This window comes from Eumetopias jubatus, unplaced genomic scaffold (genome assembly GCF_037043125.1).
Source record: "Eumetopias jubatus isolate StellerSeaLion01/CBP00866 unplaced genomic scaffold, mEumJub1_p1.0 scaffold_1, whole genome shotgun sequence".
Lineage (NCBI taxonomy): Eukaryota > Metazoa > Chordata > Mammalia > Carnivora > Otariidae > Eumetopias > Eumetopias jubatus.
In genome coordinates this window covers 72,700,976-72,718,756 of record NW_028274807.1, presented here as the reverse complement: position 1 = coordinate 72,718,756, position 17,781 = coordinate 72,700,976, and the positions used below count along the sequence as shown (strand labels likewise).

General features: G+C 53.9%; 1 protein-coding gene across 1 annotated transcript; it reads right to left on the bottom strand.

Annotated features, from left to right (window-relative positions):
- Window positions 1–9,370: 9,370 nt before the first annotated feature.
- Window positions 9,371–11,014, bottom strand: CPN2 (carboxypeptidase N subunit 2). The gene has a single exon (XM_028100819.1). It carries the CDS (start codon window positions 11,012–11,014, stop codon window positions 9,371–9,373), a length of 1,644 nt encoding a protein of 547 aa, XP_027956620.1.
- Window positions 11,015–17,781: the final 6,767 nt, after the last annotated feature.

The following is a 17,781-nucleotide window of genomic DNA, read 5'->3' as shown; positions in this document are numbered from 1 at the left end:
TGGGTCAGCTGGGAGTACACGGCTTTGCGCCGGCCCCGTGTCCTGCCCATCTACTTTATGGATGCCGGAGACAGGCAGGAAGGCTCTCATCCCTCAAAACGCCACCCTTTCCGAGATGGGCTCCAGAAAGCAGACCTACAGCCCCCTCCACGCCCATGTGGTGGATCTGGTCCTGGTGGATCCTCCACCACAAATGACCCCACGCAGCAATCCCAGCTACCCCACACCTGTAACAGCTGCTCCCTCCACCCGGTCTTTGTGCTCCCTGCTCTGTGGGTGGGCAAAAGCCAGATGATACTATAGCTCAACTATTTATTCTCCTTTTGTCCTGGCCTCAAGTGGCAATTACCTTTTTATTCTTTTGTTTGTACCTTGTGTTCTTAAACCCGGGTTTGCCTCAACTATGTCAACACCCTAAACATATCCACCTAAAATCACATACCCAGCCCGACTTCCTCTCTGTCTCTCTGTCTCTCCCTCTCCTGAGCGCTTGTGACCGAATTTGCCTAAGTACAATGTTCAGATGATTCTATCCTCCCACCAAATGAAGCAAATTCGGCGGTCTCACCAACAGGCTTATAACAGAATTTTCATCACATACCTCTGCAAAAAATAAGATGGTGTATGACTGCTGAAAAGTGTACGCTCTGTCAGTGCATACACACCATAATGTTAAGCCTCCGTGACCATCCAACTTGTGAGGGTAGAAGTGGGATGGGGGGTTCTTAGAGAGTCAAACCCCCTCACTTATATATGGGAAACCAAGGCCCTTAAAGTTACAGCGTTGGATAGAGGATCCATGTCTCCTAGGGTCTAGTGCACTCGGGAGCAGGAATGGCCCAAACCAGTTCTTCCTAGTGTTACTGGTAAAGCCACACCCTTAGGCTAGCACCGCGCTCAGAGTAAAGCCTAACTGCAGGACACTGGCAATACACTCCTGCAGACCCCCGGGGTCCCCTTTTCTTATTCTGTGTGCCTTTGCTCAGCCTCTGGGTGTTTTCACTCCTCACCTGAGCACCTGTGACTCTTTGGAGAGCTGACCCCAAGCTACTGGGGCTGCTTTGCCTCCTGGGGAGCAGCAGGGATTCAGGGGGCTGGCCCTTAGCAGTGGCCAACTGATGAGGCATGTAAAGCCCAGCTCCTTGCCTTGAGTTGGGGCAAAGTGAGAAACGATTTACACTCCAGAGCTTTCCTGCTGGACCAGGCAGGGGCTGGTTCTCCCCCGAAATCACATGCCGCCTGGCTTCCTGGCTCCGCCCTGCTGCTCCCATTCCCTCACCAGTTTCTCCTGGGATCGCTTCCTTTTAAGAAATCACCTACATCTCGGGGCACCTGGGTCACTCAGTCGGTTGATTTCAGCTCAGGTCATGATCTCAGGGTTGTGAGATCGAGCCCCGTGTCGGGCTCCGTGCTGGCCATGAAACCTGCTTAAGATGCTCTCTCTCCATCTCCCTCTGCCCCCCCAACCCCTCTAGTAAATAAATAAATAAATAAATAAATAAATAAATAAATAAATAAAACTACATCTGGACCCTCATCTCAAGGTCTGCTTTTTTAAAAATTTTTTTGAAGTTTTATTTCTATTTTTTTTTAATTAACACATAATGTATTATTGGTTTCAGAGGTACGGGTCTGTGATTCATCAGTCTTATATAACACCCAGTGCTCATCACATCATCAAGGTCTGCTTCTGGGGAGCTTGGCCTAAGACACTGGGAAACATTTGTGGAATGAATGAAGGGATCGTACCCTAATACCAGCCCAAGAGAGGGGTAAATGAAACGTAAGGTGTGGCTAGAGGAAAACGTCACACTAGACAAGCAGCCCTGGCCGAAAGAGGGGGGCAGGAGGGCTGCTTTAATTGCGTGTCCTGAGGGCTGAAGCCAGGATTAATTAAAGCCCCCCAGTGCCTCCATTGGCACGAGCTCACGAAGGGTACTGCACCCCCAGCACCCCCATGGGCGTATCCACAAGCACGGGTTCTTCCGACATTCCCAGAGCCCTGTTGAATGACCATTCTGGGTTGGCTCGTACTCGCCCTACTGATAACTGAGGACTCAGCGTATTGATTGATTAAAACCTCTAACGTCACCCCCTTAGAGTTTACAGCTGCTGCCCACAGAGGGTGCCGGCAGCAGGTGCCTTCCGCCCGCCTCACACCCGGCTTTCCCTAGCCCCACTTCCAGAAGCAGGGGGTGAATGGAAGCTGGCGGTAGGAGGGGGCAGGTCAGGGCAGCTCGGGACATTCTGGATGCTCCTCAGGCAGTCCTTATGGAACCGAGCCCCATGGGCAACAGCACCTTCCACAGGACATCCTCGTGTTGGCGTCTCCTCCTTCCGTCTCAATGCGCTGCCTCCTGGGATTACCTCCCAATTAAACCACATCCAAGTCCTTGCCCCCAGCTCTGCTTTCATGAGCATACAAACTAAGACCCTGTTATGCAGAATGTCCACTTTTTCCGGGCAGCTCGGGGTCATCATTATCTACCTTGGCTCATTATTTACCTCCAGCTCTGTGCTGGACTAACGTGTTGCCTCGGGAGCTTTGGAGGTGCCTTCCACTGAAACAGCCCAGGCTGTTCTTCTTTGGGAGTTTCTGTCTGATCTTGCCGTGTTTCCATCTCTTTCTTTGTTGCTAGCAAGTCTCCAGCAGGACCACCACCCTCCTCCCAATTTGTGATCTTTGCCTTTAATCTATTCCAGTCTGGAAACCATATGACCAAACTTGATAGATTTGTGTCTAACATAAAAGTGAACTGAGTCTGAGTGGAGGAATGTTCCTTTGAGCAATGCATGAGCTTTCATCTAAGGCCCTGGAAACTTCTTTTCGCTGCTTGGGAGATGTTTTTAGTTTTTCCTGGTTTAGAGCTCTAACTCGGGGAGGGTAGAAGTTGGGTAGTAAAATTTTGCATGAATGACTTCTTATATTTCAATTTAAATATGGAATGTGTTTGTGGGCCAGTGCAGTGGGTCTAATAATACTTACTGCAAATGCCCTAAGGCTTTTGGCTTGTCATTTATTAGGATATGCCAATTTCATAGATCCAATTTTTAAGATTCCAAGAGACTTCGAGAGTTTGCCAACTTCACAGATGTCAAAACAATATCATACACCAAAGAATAGTGGCTGACACACAGATTTGAGAGCGAAAATAGAATCAGTCCAGGGATTGAATACAAATCTCCCCATCCATCCTCCAAGTCTAATTCAGAGGCCCCTTTTCTTCTCCCGAGAAGTCCCATGTCCCCTCTCCTGGGAGGGAAGAGAGGTGTGCTCATCAGCTGTGGCCAAGGAGTCTGGCTGCTCCCACAGGTCTGGGAGTTTAGACTGTGGCTGGGCCCTCCCCCAGGTGCCCAGCATCCCCCAGGCCAGGTGAGCAGCCCTGGGAAGGAGGGGGCAGGACGTGGGACCCTCCACATGCCCAGCTGAAGAGAACGTGCACGCTCAAAGCTTTCAGCGCCCGCTTACCCGATGAAGATTCGGAGGCCCGAAGTTGAGGCAGAACTGATTCCACCAATCAGGGGTCCTGATCTTTTCTTTTTCTCCAAGCCCAACCTGGACCTCTGTTCCCATTTACAAAGGCTCTCCAGTAAAGTGGAAGTGATAGGTGCTCTCAGCTGGCAAGGGAAGGGGAAACATGGGCAAGGACCCGGGACCACCACCTCCACCTCATGAGGAAAGAAGTGCCGAGAAATCACCTCAGTCAGTGAAGACAGTGGATGGTTCATTTCATGTGTCCCCTTGCCTGGGCTAGGGGATGCCCAGGGAGCTGGTAAAGCATGACTTCTGGGTATGTCCTTGAGGGTGTTTCCAGAGGAGATGAGCATTCGAACCAGGAGACTGAGCAAGGAAGATCGCCCTTCACCACTAGGGTGGGTGGGCATCATCCGATAGAATAGAACAAAAAGTTGGAAGAAGGGAGAATGTGCTCCCTTTGCTTAAGCTGGGACATCCGTCTTCTGCCCTTGGACATCAGGGGTGCTGGTTCTCCAGCCTTCGGACTCTGAATTACACCTGCTGAATTACAGCAGGACTTTTCCTGCTTCTCAGTTTGCAGGTGGCAGATTGTGGGACTTCTCAGGTGGGGGGAGGGGGTCCCACTGGGTTCTGTTTCTCTAGAGACCCTGACATCCAACTTTTGCTCCTTCCGTACCTTGGAACAGTGGATTTCATCGCTGACAGATCCAACACCCCTGTTACAGCAAATGATTTATTTTTAAAGATTTTATTTATTTATTTGCCAGAGAGAGAGGGAGAGTAACAAGCAGGGCGAGCGGCAGGCAGAGGGAGAAACAGGCTTCCTGCTAAGCAAGGAGCCCGATGTGGGACTCGATTCCAGGACCCTGAGATCATGACCCGAGCCGAAGGCAGACACCCAACCATCTGAGCCACCCAGGCGCCCCATAGCAAATGATTCCCCATAGCAACTGATTCTTAACACCCCCTTCAGTCTCCTGAAATAAATTTCACAGATAGTATAATCAGATCTCACAGAGAATTTAAAAATTAAATGTTCTAACTGTAATAAATTAGAAATAAAAGGTAGTTTATGATAAAATAATATTTATCCCCACGTGAAAATGCTCGGGTTCAACCTCACCAGAGATCTGATGAAATCATCAGAGGCTTTCACCTACTAGATAACGAGGAAAGGAGGAATTTAAAGAGAAGCTGCTTTCTGTTTATATTTGAGTTTTTGAAATAAGGGTTAAGGGAGGCGGGGTGCAGGGATATTTTCCAAAATGCTGAACAACCATGATAAAATTGCAAAGAAGGCAAAGCACAGTCTTCCCAGCAGGTACATGCTAAGTTGCGGTCCTGGAAAACTGAAAGTGTCCAAGCTAGAAGGACAACCTTGGGTTCTCCTGTGTCACAGTGGCAGGCTGAGCTCACTACAGCATTTCACACAGCAGTGCCTGGAGGCCCGTTTGCAAGTCATGGGCGACGCCTGACAACTCGCTGTCGTGCAGGGCTGTCCCACGGTGCAAGACGCGCAGCATCAAGGGGACGGACTAGAGCGCGCCAGGAGGTGGCGGTGCCGCCCTGGAACCTCAGGCCCCCGCCGGCCGCCCCACGGGCGCGGGCACCCAGCGGCCTGGCATTTGCCCAGAGCTGCAGGAGCCAGAAGCCTCGGCAGCTCTCTCTGCCTGCCCGGGAGCGGCCCCGGCGCCACCGAGTCGATGTGTTCGGCTGTCCCTTCGGCGGGGAGGCGGGGGGCGGGTTGTGACTTCCAGAGAGGAAAGCGCCGCGCCCCGTGAGGGGAGCCGTTCGTCCAGCGTGCCACAAGGGGGCTCCCTGAGCCGCCGAATCGACCCGTTTGCAGGCTTCGGGAAATGTTGAACCGTCTGCAGATGCAGAAGAGGGGGCGAATTGAAAACACAGTGTGAGAAAGAATTCTTTGATTGTGCTAAGTTGTCTGATTTTTGGAAGCGCCGGCAGCTCTCCAATATCCACGGTAGGTACTGAACTGTTTTGTCAATGGCATTTCCAATCCTCCCAAATGATACAATTTTGATATATAAAGAGCAACTTTGATATCCTCCCAGAAACACCTGTGATAACACCAATGCAGGGGCCAAGCAGTTGGTCAGTTCTTGCCTCCTGCTTGCCACACCCACCACGCTTCTCTAGAAATAATAATAATAGATAACATTTCTGAGAACCCATGTGTCATTGTTACATGAATGCACGTATTTCCCCTTCATCAATAGTACCGTGAAGTGGCCACCACTATGCCCGTGATCAACGGTATGCATGAGGAAACTGAGGCACAAAGAGCTACAGTAACTTGCCCAAGTTACTGCTGGCAAGTTACCTGCCACTGCTGGCAAATGGCAGGAAATCACCGGACGGTGGGACATGCACGACATCAGGGCAAGGAGCCACCCCCATCTGTTGGAAGGAGGTGCTTTGGGATGCCTTAGCAATCCTTATGCTGCAAGAAAGCAAGCCAGTCTGCATCCAGTTTGTTTCTTCAAAATCTCCTGAAGGCAAGAGGATGGTAAAATAAAAAACCAACAAGAAAAAAGAAACCCTACGAAATATTTTTATATGCAGTTTTGTGGCTCATTTCATTCATGAATTCATCCAGAGCACTACAGCAGGTGGGTCAGACTATTCACTCCACTACCCTGGGTCTAGCTACAAATGGCTCTGAGACCCAGCACGGGACAAGATAGAGCCCAAGTTTTCAACCTTGGCTCAGCATTAGCGTCCCTGCAGGAGTTAAAGATAAAACTGCTATCTGGGTCTGCCCCAGGCCAACTGAATCAGAATCTCAGGAAGTAGGGCCCGCCCAGGTACCTGTTGTTAAGGTTTGCTTCACCTCCCCAGTGATTCTGAGGTTCGATCAGCATCAAGAACCAAACTCCTGGGATGCCTGGGTGGCTCAGTCAGTTAAGCATCTGCCTTCTGCTCAGGTCATAATCTCAGGGTCCTGGGATGGAGCCCAGGGTTGGGCTCCCTGCTCAGCGGGAAGCCTGCTTCTCTCTCTCTCCCTCTGTCTGCTTGTGCTTTCTCTCTCTCTCAAATCTCTTTTTAAATCTTAAAAAAGAAAAGAAGAAAACACCTTTTTATATAGCTGAGGAAAGGCCCAGAGAGGAGCCATGATTTGCCAGAGGCAGAATGTTAAGGAAAGGAGGGAGTCAAGTGTCCTGATTTCTATCCCAGAACCCATCAAAACCTTTAGTGCCACCCCAGACTGGGCCGGCTCCAGAAGGAGACAGGTAGCAGGAGGTGAGGACTCCTGGGGTGTGGGGCACACTCAGAGTCTCTTCTCTGCTGCCGTCAGTCTGAGCCGGAGGACTGCTCAGCACCTCCTGCTTCCCCTCAAGACCCTGTGGCCCCCTCAGAGGTCAGGACTTCTACCCCCGCAGATGCCAGTTCCCCAACCTTCACCAGGTGGTTGGGTCGCCAGATAAATGCCCAGGTAAACTTGTGTTTCAGATAAACTACACACAGTTTTGTGCTGTAAGGATGTCCCATGCAACATGTATATGTTTATCTGCAAAATCTGGCCATGCTACCCGAAAGAGCACAGTGACTCTGGGTCTCGCTGAGCCAACTGGAATGGGAGGACAGGCAGCTTGCCCAGACGACACAGCTCCTGGCCGTCAGCCAGGGCTCTTTCCCCAGTGTCATTCAACACAGAGAGAAATGATTGTATTTCAATGTAATAAAGAGTTAGAGTTTGGGGGAGAATATAATTAAGAGAAATGTCTCTTCGATGATCTTGTTCCTTTATCTCCAGCAGTGGGGGCACGACTATTCGGACAGCCAGCTGTAGTTCAGACCAGCATTCACTGGGTGGAGGCTTGTGAAGCTCCCGGATGTGCTGGGGCGGCGATGCCCTCCCCAGACAGCGTGCATCATCCCCGGAGGGAAGCCAGCAGCCTCACGCAGCTGGCCTTTGGCCCCGGGGCCAGGAGAGCACAAGCCTGGGGCTGGCTTTACAGGACCCTCAGACACTCGGGGCCTCGGCCTCCCAGAGGTGGCACAGGTCCCCAACCTTGGAGGACCGATTAAGAGTATTAATCCAGGGGCACCTGGGTGGCTCAGTCAGTTAAGCATCTGCCTTCGGCTCAGGTCATGATCTCAGTGTCCTGGGATCAAGCCTCACAGTGGGCTCCCTGCTCAGCAGGGGAGTCTGCTTCTCCCTCTCCCTCTGCCCCTCCCCCCTCATCTTGTGCTCTCTCTCTCTCAAATGAATAAATAAAATCTTTTTAAAAAAGATTATTAATCCACAATGCTTCTGGGAATTGAACCCAATGCATTCGGGAGTCTGTTCCTTTGGCAAATCTGGTCAACTACCTTCCATCACCTTAGAATTTGCGGTGATTTTGATTTGAGCCTCCGGAAGCGTGTTTTTTAAAAGGGCATCCCTGGACACAAGGGGGGGGAGTTGCACTTCCTTGTCTGAAGCTGACATCACGCTCCTGCCTTCCCCCAAGCCTGTCCTTGCCCTTGGTTCTTGGCTTCACTCTCCTTCCCGCCCACCACCAAGGAGACCTGCACCCTTGTCTGATCTCTCCCGCCAGACTGTGAGTGAGTTCCCGGAGGGCCTGCCAGACGTCAGATTCCTGTCTCCCTCCCCAGCCTCGGCATTTCACCCAGACCGGTCCACACCGCAGGCAGGAGAACCAGGTAGGAGGCTGCACACGGTCCAGTCCAGGGCGACAAAGAGCCTCCCGGGGCTGGGAATGGAAAGGGGAAAATGGATAGAGGGGTGCTCAGAAGCATTCCTGGATGGGTGAGCCATGAGGATCAAGGGCGAGGAGAGACTGGAGAACACACCCACCTCCTGGGCTTGGCAATCTGCTGGAGAGGAATCCCGGGGATGGGTTTGCTTTACAGGCATTCGAGGCGGAATGATCGAACACGGGGCTGCTGAGCAGGCAGATAGCTCATCACGGAGCCAAAGAAGTCACCTGAGCCCGAGATGGAGATGTGGGTCATCATGCATCCAACCCCAGGGACACGCATGAGATTCCCAGGGGAGGCCGAACAGCAGGGCACGGGGGGGGGGGGGCGGGCTGGGGGTGTCCCAGCATGGAAAGGGGCGGCTGGGAGACCGAAGGAGTGGCCGGGCTGTGAGAGAGTGGTGTCCTGAAAACCAGAGGAGAACCATTGCAGGGAGTGAGTGGCCCCAGCAGAGAGCTGAGGCGCCTCCAAGCCCCGCTCACTGCCCCTCCCGCCTCCCCGCTCAGGGAGCAGCCCTGTTGTCCGTGGTGGGGGGAGAAGGGGGACTTGGCATGGGGGGAGTCCAAACGGCTGCTGTTTGCCTCCCCAGGCCCCATTCATCCCTGTCTCCCCCGGCCACAGCGCAGGAGGTGGCCCCGAATGACACAAGCACCCACCCCCACGCCGGTCAGACCTCTGCCCCTCATCCTTCTGCTCACCTCCGCTTCTACCACCTGCCTCGTTTTTCTCTCTATCAATTGAAACCAAATTCCCAGGGAGAGAGATCGAAACGGACGTTTGGCCTTCAAGCTGGAAGTCCGAAGAGGACCTGGACTGGCGGTGCCTGAGGCCTGGAACCTCAGGGCGCAATGAGAGTGGGGTGGGTATTAGATCATCCAGAAACACCAGGGAGAATGTTCTTTTATTCTCCAGACTGTGGTGCAGCTTTAAGGGCTGCTTGGCAAAGCTCGAGGAGGGCCGAAGTAGGGCCCAGCCTCGGTAACAGTAACAGAAGAGGGGGAGGAGGGTAGAGGCCACCGAGCCACCGAGCCACCTCCTCCACCGGGAGACTCAGCCCCGTCCCCGGCCATCTGCACAAGCAAGGCTTCGGCTCTCCCTCTGCCCCCACCTCTGGCCTGGCCAGGCCCCGGAGGCCACCTAGGCAGGCTCCTGGCTCCGCGTGCCCCGCGCCTAGTGCCCCCCTGGCCAAGCCTCGATAGCCACGGTGACCCTCACGGAGCCGCAGCTGGACTTCAAGTCCCAGTGCTGGCTGGCGTTGTACGTCAGTCCCGGGGGGCCCGACCCCGCCCGGGGAGACAGCTGGACGTTCAGCCAGCGACACCGGGCCTCGTCACAGGCGAGCACAACTGTGCCCTCGGGGTTGCTGTAGGTGCACCGGCTCCAGACGGCCCTCTCCTGCGCAGCCAGATCCCAGCTGCCCCTGGGCTCCCTGTCCTCCAGCCCCAGGGCCTGGAAGCCCAGGCGGTCCCGGGTGACGGGACACACCAGCTGCTCCTCCTGCAAGGCGGGCAGTAGCTGGCCCTTCAGGTAGGCGGGGCCGGCGCAGTAGGTGTGGATGTTGAAGAGCCGGTCGCTGTACTGGCTCAGCCAGCTGAACAGGTAGGCCAGGTGGCAGTCACACTGCCAGGGGTTGCCATGCAGGGCCAGGTTGAACAGGTTGTAGTTGGTGTCGAAGATGCCCTCGGGGAGCGTGGTCAGGAGGTTCCGGGAGAGGCTGAGCAGCTCCAGCTTGGACAGGTTCTGGAAGAGGGCTGGGTGCAGGGCCGTCAGGTTGTTGCTGCCCAGGTAGAGCTTGACCAGCCCCTCCAGGTCTCTGAAGACGTCGGCCGGGAGATGGGTGAGGGCGTTGTGCGAGAGCGTCAGGGAACTGAGGCTGGACAGGTTGGCAAAGGCGCCCTCGCTGACGGCCACCAGCTGGTTGTAGGACAGAGACAGGCCCACCAGGCCTGGGGTAGGGGCGAAGAGGCCGGCGGGCAGCCCCCGCAGCGCATTCCCCTGCAGGTTCAGGAAGGTCAGGTTGCCCAGGGACGAGAAGACGGAGAGGGGCAGATGGCGGATGGCATTGCGCTGTAGCCACAGCTTCTCCAGCTGGAAGAGCCCTGAGAACACTCCGGGAGGCAGCTCCGAGATCAAGTTGCTGTCCAGGAAGAGCTCCTGCAGGCTGCCCAGTTTGCCGAACACGCCCTGGGGCAGGCTGGAGAGCGCGTTGTTGCTCAGCCTCAGGGTCTGCAGGCTGCTCAGGGGGTCGAACAGCTCCTCGGGCAACTGGGCCAGCAGGTTCTGAGCAAGGTTGAGGGTCTTCAGACCTCCCAGAGGCCAGAAGAGCCTCCCAGGCAGGCTCTGGAGCCGGTTGCCCTGCAGCTGGAGAGACTCCAGGGCATCCATCTGGTGGAAGAGGCCCTCGGGCAGAGCCTCCAGCATGTTGAAGTTGAGGGTGAGCTTGCCCAGCGAGGTCAGGTTGGACAAGGTGTCGGTGCTGAGGTTGGAAAAGGCACTGCCAGTGATCTCCAGGTCCTCTAGCCTGGGCAGCCCCCCGAAGGCATCGGGCCCGAAGTAGTGGAGCTGGGTGTTGAGGAAGACCACCTTGGTCAGGTTGGGGCTGCCGCTGAAGGCCCTGGCTCCCACCGTGGTGAGCGAGGTCTCTACGAAGATGATGTCTGTGGCGTGGGGCGGGATGTCCGGCGGGATGGCGGCCAGCCCCTCATCGGAGCAGAACACCTCCTGGATGAAGCAGTCACAGCCCGCAGGGCAGGGCCAGGCAGGCCTGGCCAACAGCAGGAGGCCGGCCCAGCGCAGCCAGGCCCTGGGCAGCATCTCCTGACCCCAGCAGGAAGAGAGAACAGAGGTGACGCCTTTCTCAAGGGCAGTGAGGCACGGGGGCCAGCGCCCGGGGGGAGGAGGGGGTCAGCCAGGAGATGGGGATTAACTCTCTCAGGGAGGCCCCCCGTTGGGACAGAATGTGTTTTCAGTGGTTGTTTTAAGACTGCCTCGCGGCAGCCTTGCAAGGTCCATGGGACCTGGGTTCGGACCTCCTGGCAGGGTGTCACGTGGCCTGTCCACAGCCACCTGGCAGGTTAGTGGCAGGACCAAGACCCAGGTCTCCTGGACTTCCCGTGTGCTTTCCAGGTGGGGAGAAAGGGTGGAAGTGAGATAAAAAGGCATGGAAGAGAGGGAAAGGAGAAGACCATGGGTATTACGGAATTTTTAAGTTAATGTGTAAAATCTGGGTAGGTTATTAGTGTGCGGGGAATTTTTAACCCAGAACTCTTCCTGGGTTTCCAAATCTCAGCACATTGCAGAGCCTAATGATGAGGACACTCGACCATCTGCTCTTGTACATCCACTGGGGGTGAGAGCAGCTGCAGGGACAAGATGGGCTATTTTTTTTTTTTAAGATATTATTTATTTATTTGACCCAGAGAGAGAGAGAGAGCATAAGCAGGGGGAGTGGGAGAGGGAGAAGCAGGCTTCCCACGGAGCAGGGAGCCCGATGCGGGGCTCGATCCCAGCACCCTGGGATCATGACCCGAGCCGAAGGCAGACGCCTAACTGACTGAGCCACCCAGGCGTCCCTAAAGAAATTGTTTTAAATGCCAGCATCCAACCCCAGGTCACGGGTTGGTGCTGCAGTTCACAGGTGTGTCTCATGGCTCAGTCTTCTTTCTATATGAACCACTAGCCAACATGTAAAAATTGAGAAATCTCACATTAAAAAGTCCAGATTTCAGGATGATTTAGGAGCAGTGGGCTCACATTCCCACATGACAAGACCAATTGGAATTGGGGCTTATTTGCCCCATGGGGAGGGTGCACCTCCGAGGACGCTACTGCCCCCACCTGTCATTTACAGGGCCTGTAGCGGGGCAGGTTCCATGAGTTCAAATAGTGGCTCCACCACATTCTAGCTCATTCTAGCTACGTGACCTTGGACGTGTTACTTAACCCGGCTGAGCTACACTTTCCTTATCTGTAAAACAGGGATAGTGCCTACCAGGTCGGGGTAATCGTGAGGATTGAATGAGAAAACATAGCCAAAGTTTTAGGTCAGTGTCTGATGTAGAGTGAGAAATTAATAAATTATGTTAATCATTGTTAAAGCTTGTAAGCCACCATCATAACAGAAAGGTTATTTGAACACCAAAAAAGTAGGAAGAACAGAATGCCCTTTAGATAGAATACATTTGGCTTTACCAGGAAAAGACAGACGAAGGAAGGAAGGAAGGAAAGAAGGAAAGAAGGAAGGAAGGAAGGAAGGAAGGAAGGAAGGAAGGAAGGAAGGAAGGGAGGGAGGGAGGGAGGGAGGGAGGGAGGGAGGGAGGGGAGACAGAGAGAGGACGGAAGAAAAGAGAGAGGGGAGAAGAAAGAAAGGAAGACAGAAAGAAAGAAACCCTTGAACAACAAAATCTTAATTTTTCTCAATTACCTGTCCCTAGTAAGCACTGAGAATCGGTCCTGTGTTGGGGTATCTTGGCCCCAATCCCTTTTGCTGGCCGCCTTTCTGCTGCCCTCTGCTGGCTGCCTCCTCCCTCCCAAGATTCCACTTCCGGCCAAAGGGCTCCCCATAGGCAAACACAGCGCTTGCAACATCTCCCTGTACCCTCCTCCCATTCAGACACTCAATAGTCCAGTTTCTCCAGGAATTTTTCTGCCTAATCAATAGAGAAGGGACCATTTCCCCCACAGAAAGTGCATGCCTCCCTCGAGGCTCCTCTGTCGCTTGTATAGGTGCTGAGCCTACCACCAGAGGTGGCAGGGGAGGGCTCTCCTAGGAGCTGCAGCTGCCTGCCCCTCACAACACCTGAGTCCGTAGCCTCTACATACAGCCTCAGAGAATAGAGTCTTGAGCTAAAGCTGAACTCGGTAACCACTTGTCTAGGGAGTTGTAGAACCAGGGGGCACACGCTTGTCTGAGGCTTGTTACCGACAAGAAGGGGGCCCTGGCTGCAGAAGGATGAGGTGGCCATTGTCCAGCCCCACCTGCCAGCCGGGCTGCCCCTGAGGATCCCACACAAAGCCCCTAGGGATCCTGACCTCAGGAATACGGTGCCTGGTGGTGTGCTCCTCGATCTTGGCAGCTGGCATGGTTCCCCGAAATGGTGACTCTTCGTGGGCCAGCAAGATGTCATGAGAAGATGAGTGTGCTCATCGCTGTGCTCGGCGTCCAGCCCAGTGCCGACCTACCGCGGGCTGGGCTGGGCTTCATCCAGCTCAACTCCCCGTAGGTGATGCGAGCAGAGTGAGAGACAGCTAACCTTTCCACAGCTAGCATGGTTCAAGCCCCAGTGAATGATCACCAGCCAGACCATGAGAGTGGACTCGAATCCTCCTCCTCCAGAGAGTAACAGGGGAGCAATTTTTATTTTAAACATGCCATAATGCATAACAATGCATAATGTGCCAGTCCCCTTCCTTGCTAACCCCTTTGGTCCTTGGTTCTCAAAGGCAGTTTCCAGAAAAGCCTCCACTAGAATGGCCCTGAGGGCCCTAGAGCGAACATATACAGGGGACCCCACCCACTATCTGTCCCCACATGTCCAAGGGCATGCACTACTGTGACTTGGTCAACCTAGGGAAGATAGACCTGGGGAGGCGACCCACGCCAGTCCTGGCTCCTGGGTACCTGATTGAAGCATGACTGAGGATGGGGGCATAGCCTCCGGGCGGATATGTCCCTTTGATTTTGCAAACTTCTCGCCCCTTAGAGATGTCAAGGTGGGAAGAGGACCCGAACAGGGCCTCTGAAGTTCAGGAAAGAAAGAGCCCCAGTCTATGGGGTTGGAGGAAACAGGGGATGGTACTCACTGTGAGGGCATGGAACACTGACCGTTTCCCAACTATCCACTCCCAGCCCAAGACTCGGTCTCACATCACTCTAGAATGGCTAAGAGTTTGTGCTCTGGAATCAGATCGTAAGGGTACAAATCCTGTCTCTATCCCTCATTAGCTGTGTGGCCTTGGCTGAATTGCTTAACTTCTCTGTGCTTCAATTTCCTTATCTTCAAAACAGCAAGCTTCAATACTACCTTCCTCATGGGGTTATTCTGAGGACTGAATGAGAAAATGTGTGGAAAGCTGCAAACCTAGAGCCTGGCCCACGGTGAGCGTTCAGCAACGGAGCATTAATGATCCTGATTATTCTGAGTTCGGGCCAGCCCTAACTTTGTTCTAAAGTCATCACAGAGGTTAGCTATGGAAAACCTGATGAGATCATCCAACCACCCCATTTATGGACCAGCAAGATGCCTCTCCACCGCGCTTTTTCTGGCTCTTTCCTCCCAGCCAAGGGAAGTGGGTAATTGTTTTGCCCTTGGTTTAGAAGAGCGCAGATTCTGATGGCTGTGGCTAAGATGCCCTGGATGTGGGCCCCTTTCCCAAGTGCCCTCAAGAGCAGGTCACTGGGGGCTCTGGAGAGGGGAAGCGCCTCAGCCCGGGCACTGTGGGGAGGCAGCCAGAAGATTCCTGCTTCTCATCTGAGAAACCACCTCTGCATTTCTGCAAAGACCAGCACATGCCCACAAAAAAATGTTCCATGCTTTCAGCAAGCCAGCGAAGTCTGGCTCTGGTGGGGGCAGGGGGTGGTTGACTGGTTACAAATGGACATTTTCCTCTTCTCAAATTGCTTTTGGGTTGATAACATTTCTGTGTGTGCCACAGGCCAGTCTGTCATCCACCACAGAGCCAACCCTCACTCCTTCCAGAGGGTGATGGGAGCCCAGAGCCCCATCAGGGGACTGCTGCTCTACTCGGGGATGGCTCCATTGCAGTCTGCATCGCCAAGGGGCCCCAGCACATCTGAGAGCAGGAAGAGAGGCTTTAGAGGCTCCTCTGGAGCCCCTGATGGCTTCACCCAGGTCCCCCCGGGAAGTCCTGCTGCTCCCCAGACCCCAGCTCCTTTGCCGGGCTCCTGCCTCTTCCCGTGCCCCCGACCCCAGCTGGCTGGCCCTCCCCAGCCTGCTCTCCACTGTGTCCCAGGCAGTGAAGTAACCCCTCAGCGCCTCGTTTCTGCATTTGTAGACTGAGAACAATTATGATAGTAACACTACTACCTAAATTACAGCTTTGTTAGAGTTGTGGTAATTAACTGAGGTAACTGGCATTGAGTTTGGGATATGGTGATAGAGTAAGAAATATATATTTAGTCTTTTTTCCTGCCTGGCTCTTACCACAGAGCTCCAAAAACCCTTGAAATTTCCTGAGATAATAGAGGGGCATCTTTTGTTATTCATAATAGCACCCTTTCGACCCACTCATTTATATTAATGAAGTGACTCCGGATGGGCTCTTAGATAAGCTTCAGATTATACACAAAATATTTGCAGTGGTTATCTCCGAAAAACAGAACTGTGGGTGACTTTAATTTTTTCCTTTTGCTTTATCAGACATTTTCTACAGTTTCTAAAAATAAAATAATAAACAGGGCACGTTTGTAAGAAGGTTGAAAGTCATAAAAATTCAGATAATCAGGTAAAAACGCACAGCCCCATTCCAAACACGTAATGCGGGCCTCCTGGACTGCTCTCCTCCCTTGCAGTTACATCCCAAAGGCTCAAAAGAGCTCGTCTCCCAGCTGCCTTGGTGGGAGATAGCCAGCACGGTGAAAGAAGAGAAGCTGTGGGGCGCCTGGGTGGCTCAGCCGGTTAAGCGTCCGCCTTGGGATGAGGTCATGATCCCCAGGTCCTGGGGTCAATGGAGCCCTGCTTCCGGCTCCTTGCTCAGCTGGGGGGAACCCGCTTCTCCCTCTGCCTCTGCCCCTCCCCCCGCTTGTGCACCTGCGCTCTCTCTCTCTCTCTCTCTCAAAAAAATAAATAAAATCTAAAAAAAGAAGAAGCTGTAAACTGAGCACTGTCCTTTCTTCCAACGCTTCCCACAGGGCGCCACCTCTAACTCCTGCTTACACAGCCCTTTCTGCTCTAGAATGCCCCCATACCTCCACCCGCACCCCAAGCCCACGCAAGTCACACCTTCCCCCAGGAAGCCATCCTTGACTGTGGACCCCACAGGTCATTCCCATCCTCAGATGAATGCTTGGGTCCTTCTGCTCTAACTTCTGGTCAGTTGCACCCGTCTGACTGTGAGCTTCTGGGGGCTGGGGATGCTCCCTGCAGCCTGTCTTACCGGGCCGTGCACCCCAGCACCTGGCCCAGAGCTGAGCGCAGCCCAGGTGTGGTGTGCTGAATTGAAGCGAACGTGCCTGTGGCTCTCGGTCTCCTGTATATCACATCTTATGTTCCTCGTGCTTAGCGGAGTGGGGAAGCCCTTGAACTCTGCCAGGGCTGTGACCTGGGTTCAAATTCTGACACTGCTGCCTACAGGCTGTGTGGGCTTGGACAGGTCACTCCTCTCTAAGCCTCAATTTTCCCATGCACGAGCGTAACCTCATCCCTTAGGGTTAAAATCAGCACCTAATTGGATAATATATATGCTTACATTAGACAGCAAATACAATGCATTTAACACAACACCTGGCAAATAGTAAGTGTTGGATGAAAGGTAGCTACGTTTGGATTTTATTCTTGGAGTGACTGTATCAACGAAACCCCGCACTCAAAGGGGAGCCACAGGATGGTATAAACAAGGGTGGAACCAGGCAAAGCTGGACATATGGTCGTCCTGCGTATTGTGTATCCCCACCATTCACTCTGCACGCCCAGAGCACAGGGACCGGTCACCTGCATCTCAGGACCCCTGCCGCCCCTGCCTCCTGCCCCAGGCCAGCACCACCCTGGCAGGGGGCCACAGGGGCTTCTCCTCCTATGGCAGCGGACCCGGATGGTATATCCTGCTAAGAGCTGGGCTCTGACCCTGGGAGGAGTGACTGCCCCTCTCCTGCCCCGCAGCCGGGACGGAGGCCAGAGTCCTCCCCCGTCCCCACAGACCCCAGGAGACCTACCGTGAGGGGCTGAGAGGACACGCACAGGCCGCCCTGGCTCTTCCTAGGGAGCAGAAGTGTGTCTGGCGTGGTCTATGGTCAGTGTGAGCCCAGCAGCGCCAGCGCTGATCAAAGTTCCCCGCAGTGGTTCCTCCCCTCACGTGGACCAAGTGTTCCCGGAATGTCACCAGCGTCACAGGACAGCAGAGGAGAATCTGGGGCAAGGCCTCTGAAGATTAACAAAATGACCCTGAACTGTTCCCGTGGACAGATCCCCACTGAGGCCAAAATCCAGCAGAAATCACAGGCCTGGCACCTACAGGGCCGCGGGCCATCCAGCAGGCCCTAGAAAGTTTCCAGGAGGCTGATCCAGGGAGGAGGGCTGCAGCCAGGGGTCCGCTTACATCACCTCCCGGTGAAAGGCCAGGCGGGTGCTGGGAGCCTGACAGGGGAACGCCTGGTCACAGACACCTGCTGGGCTCTCAGTGCCGGGACGGAGTCTAAGAGGGCTGTGGGCTTGTTCCTTGGCTTATTGGTTTGTTTCATAAACTAACTTTCTAAACCCTTTCTGAGTTAAAAGGGGAGAAGATGGAAGGAGGTGAATTTTGGCCCAATATGGAGAGGCACAGTTTCGCCATAGGGCTAGCCAAGGATGAAAGATGTAGCTTTGGAAAAGAGTGGTTTTCCTAGGGCGCCTGGGTGGCTCAGTTGG

Coding starts and splice junctions, on each gene's coding strand:
- CPN2 (XM_028100819.1), bottom strand. CDS start 11,014: ATGCTGCCCAGGGCCTGGCTGCGCTGGGCCGGCCTCCTGCTGTTGGCC.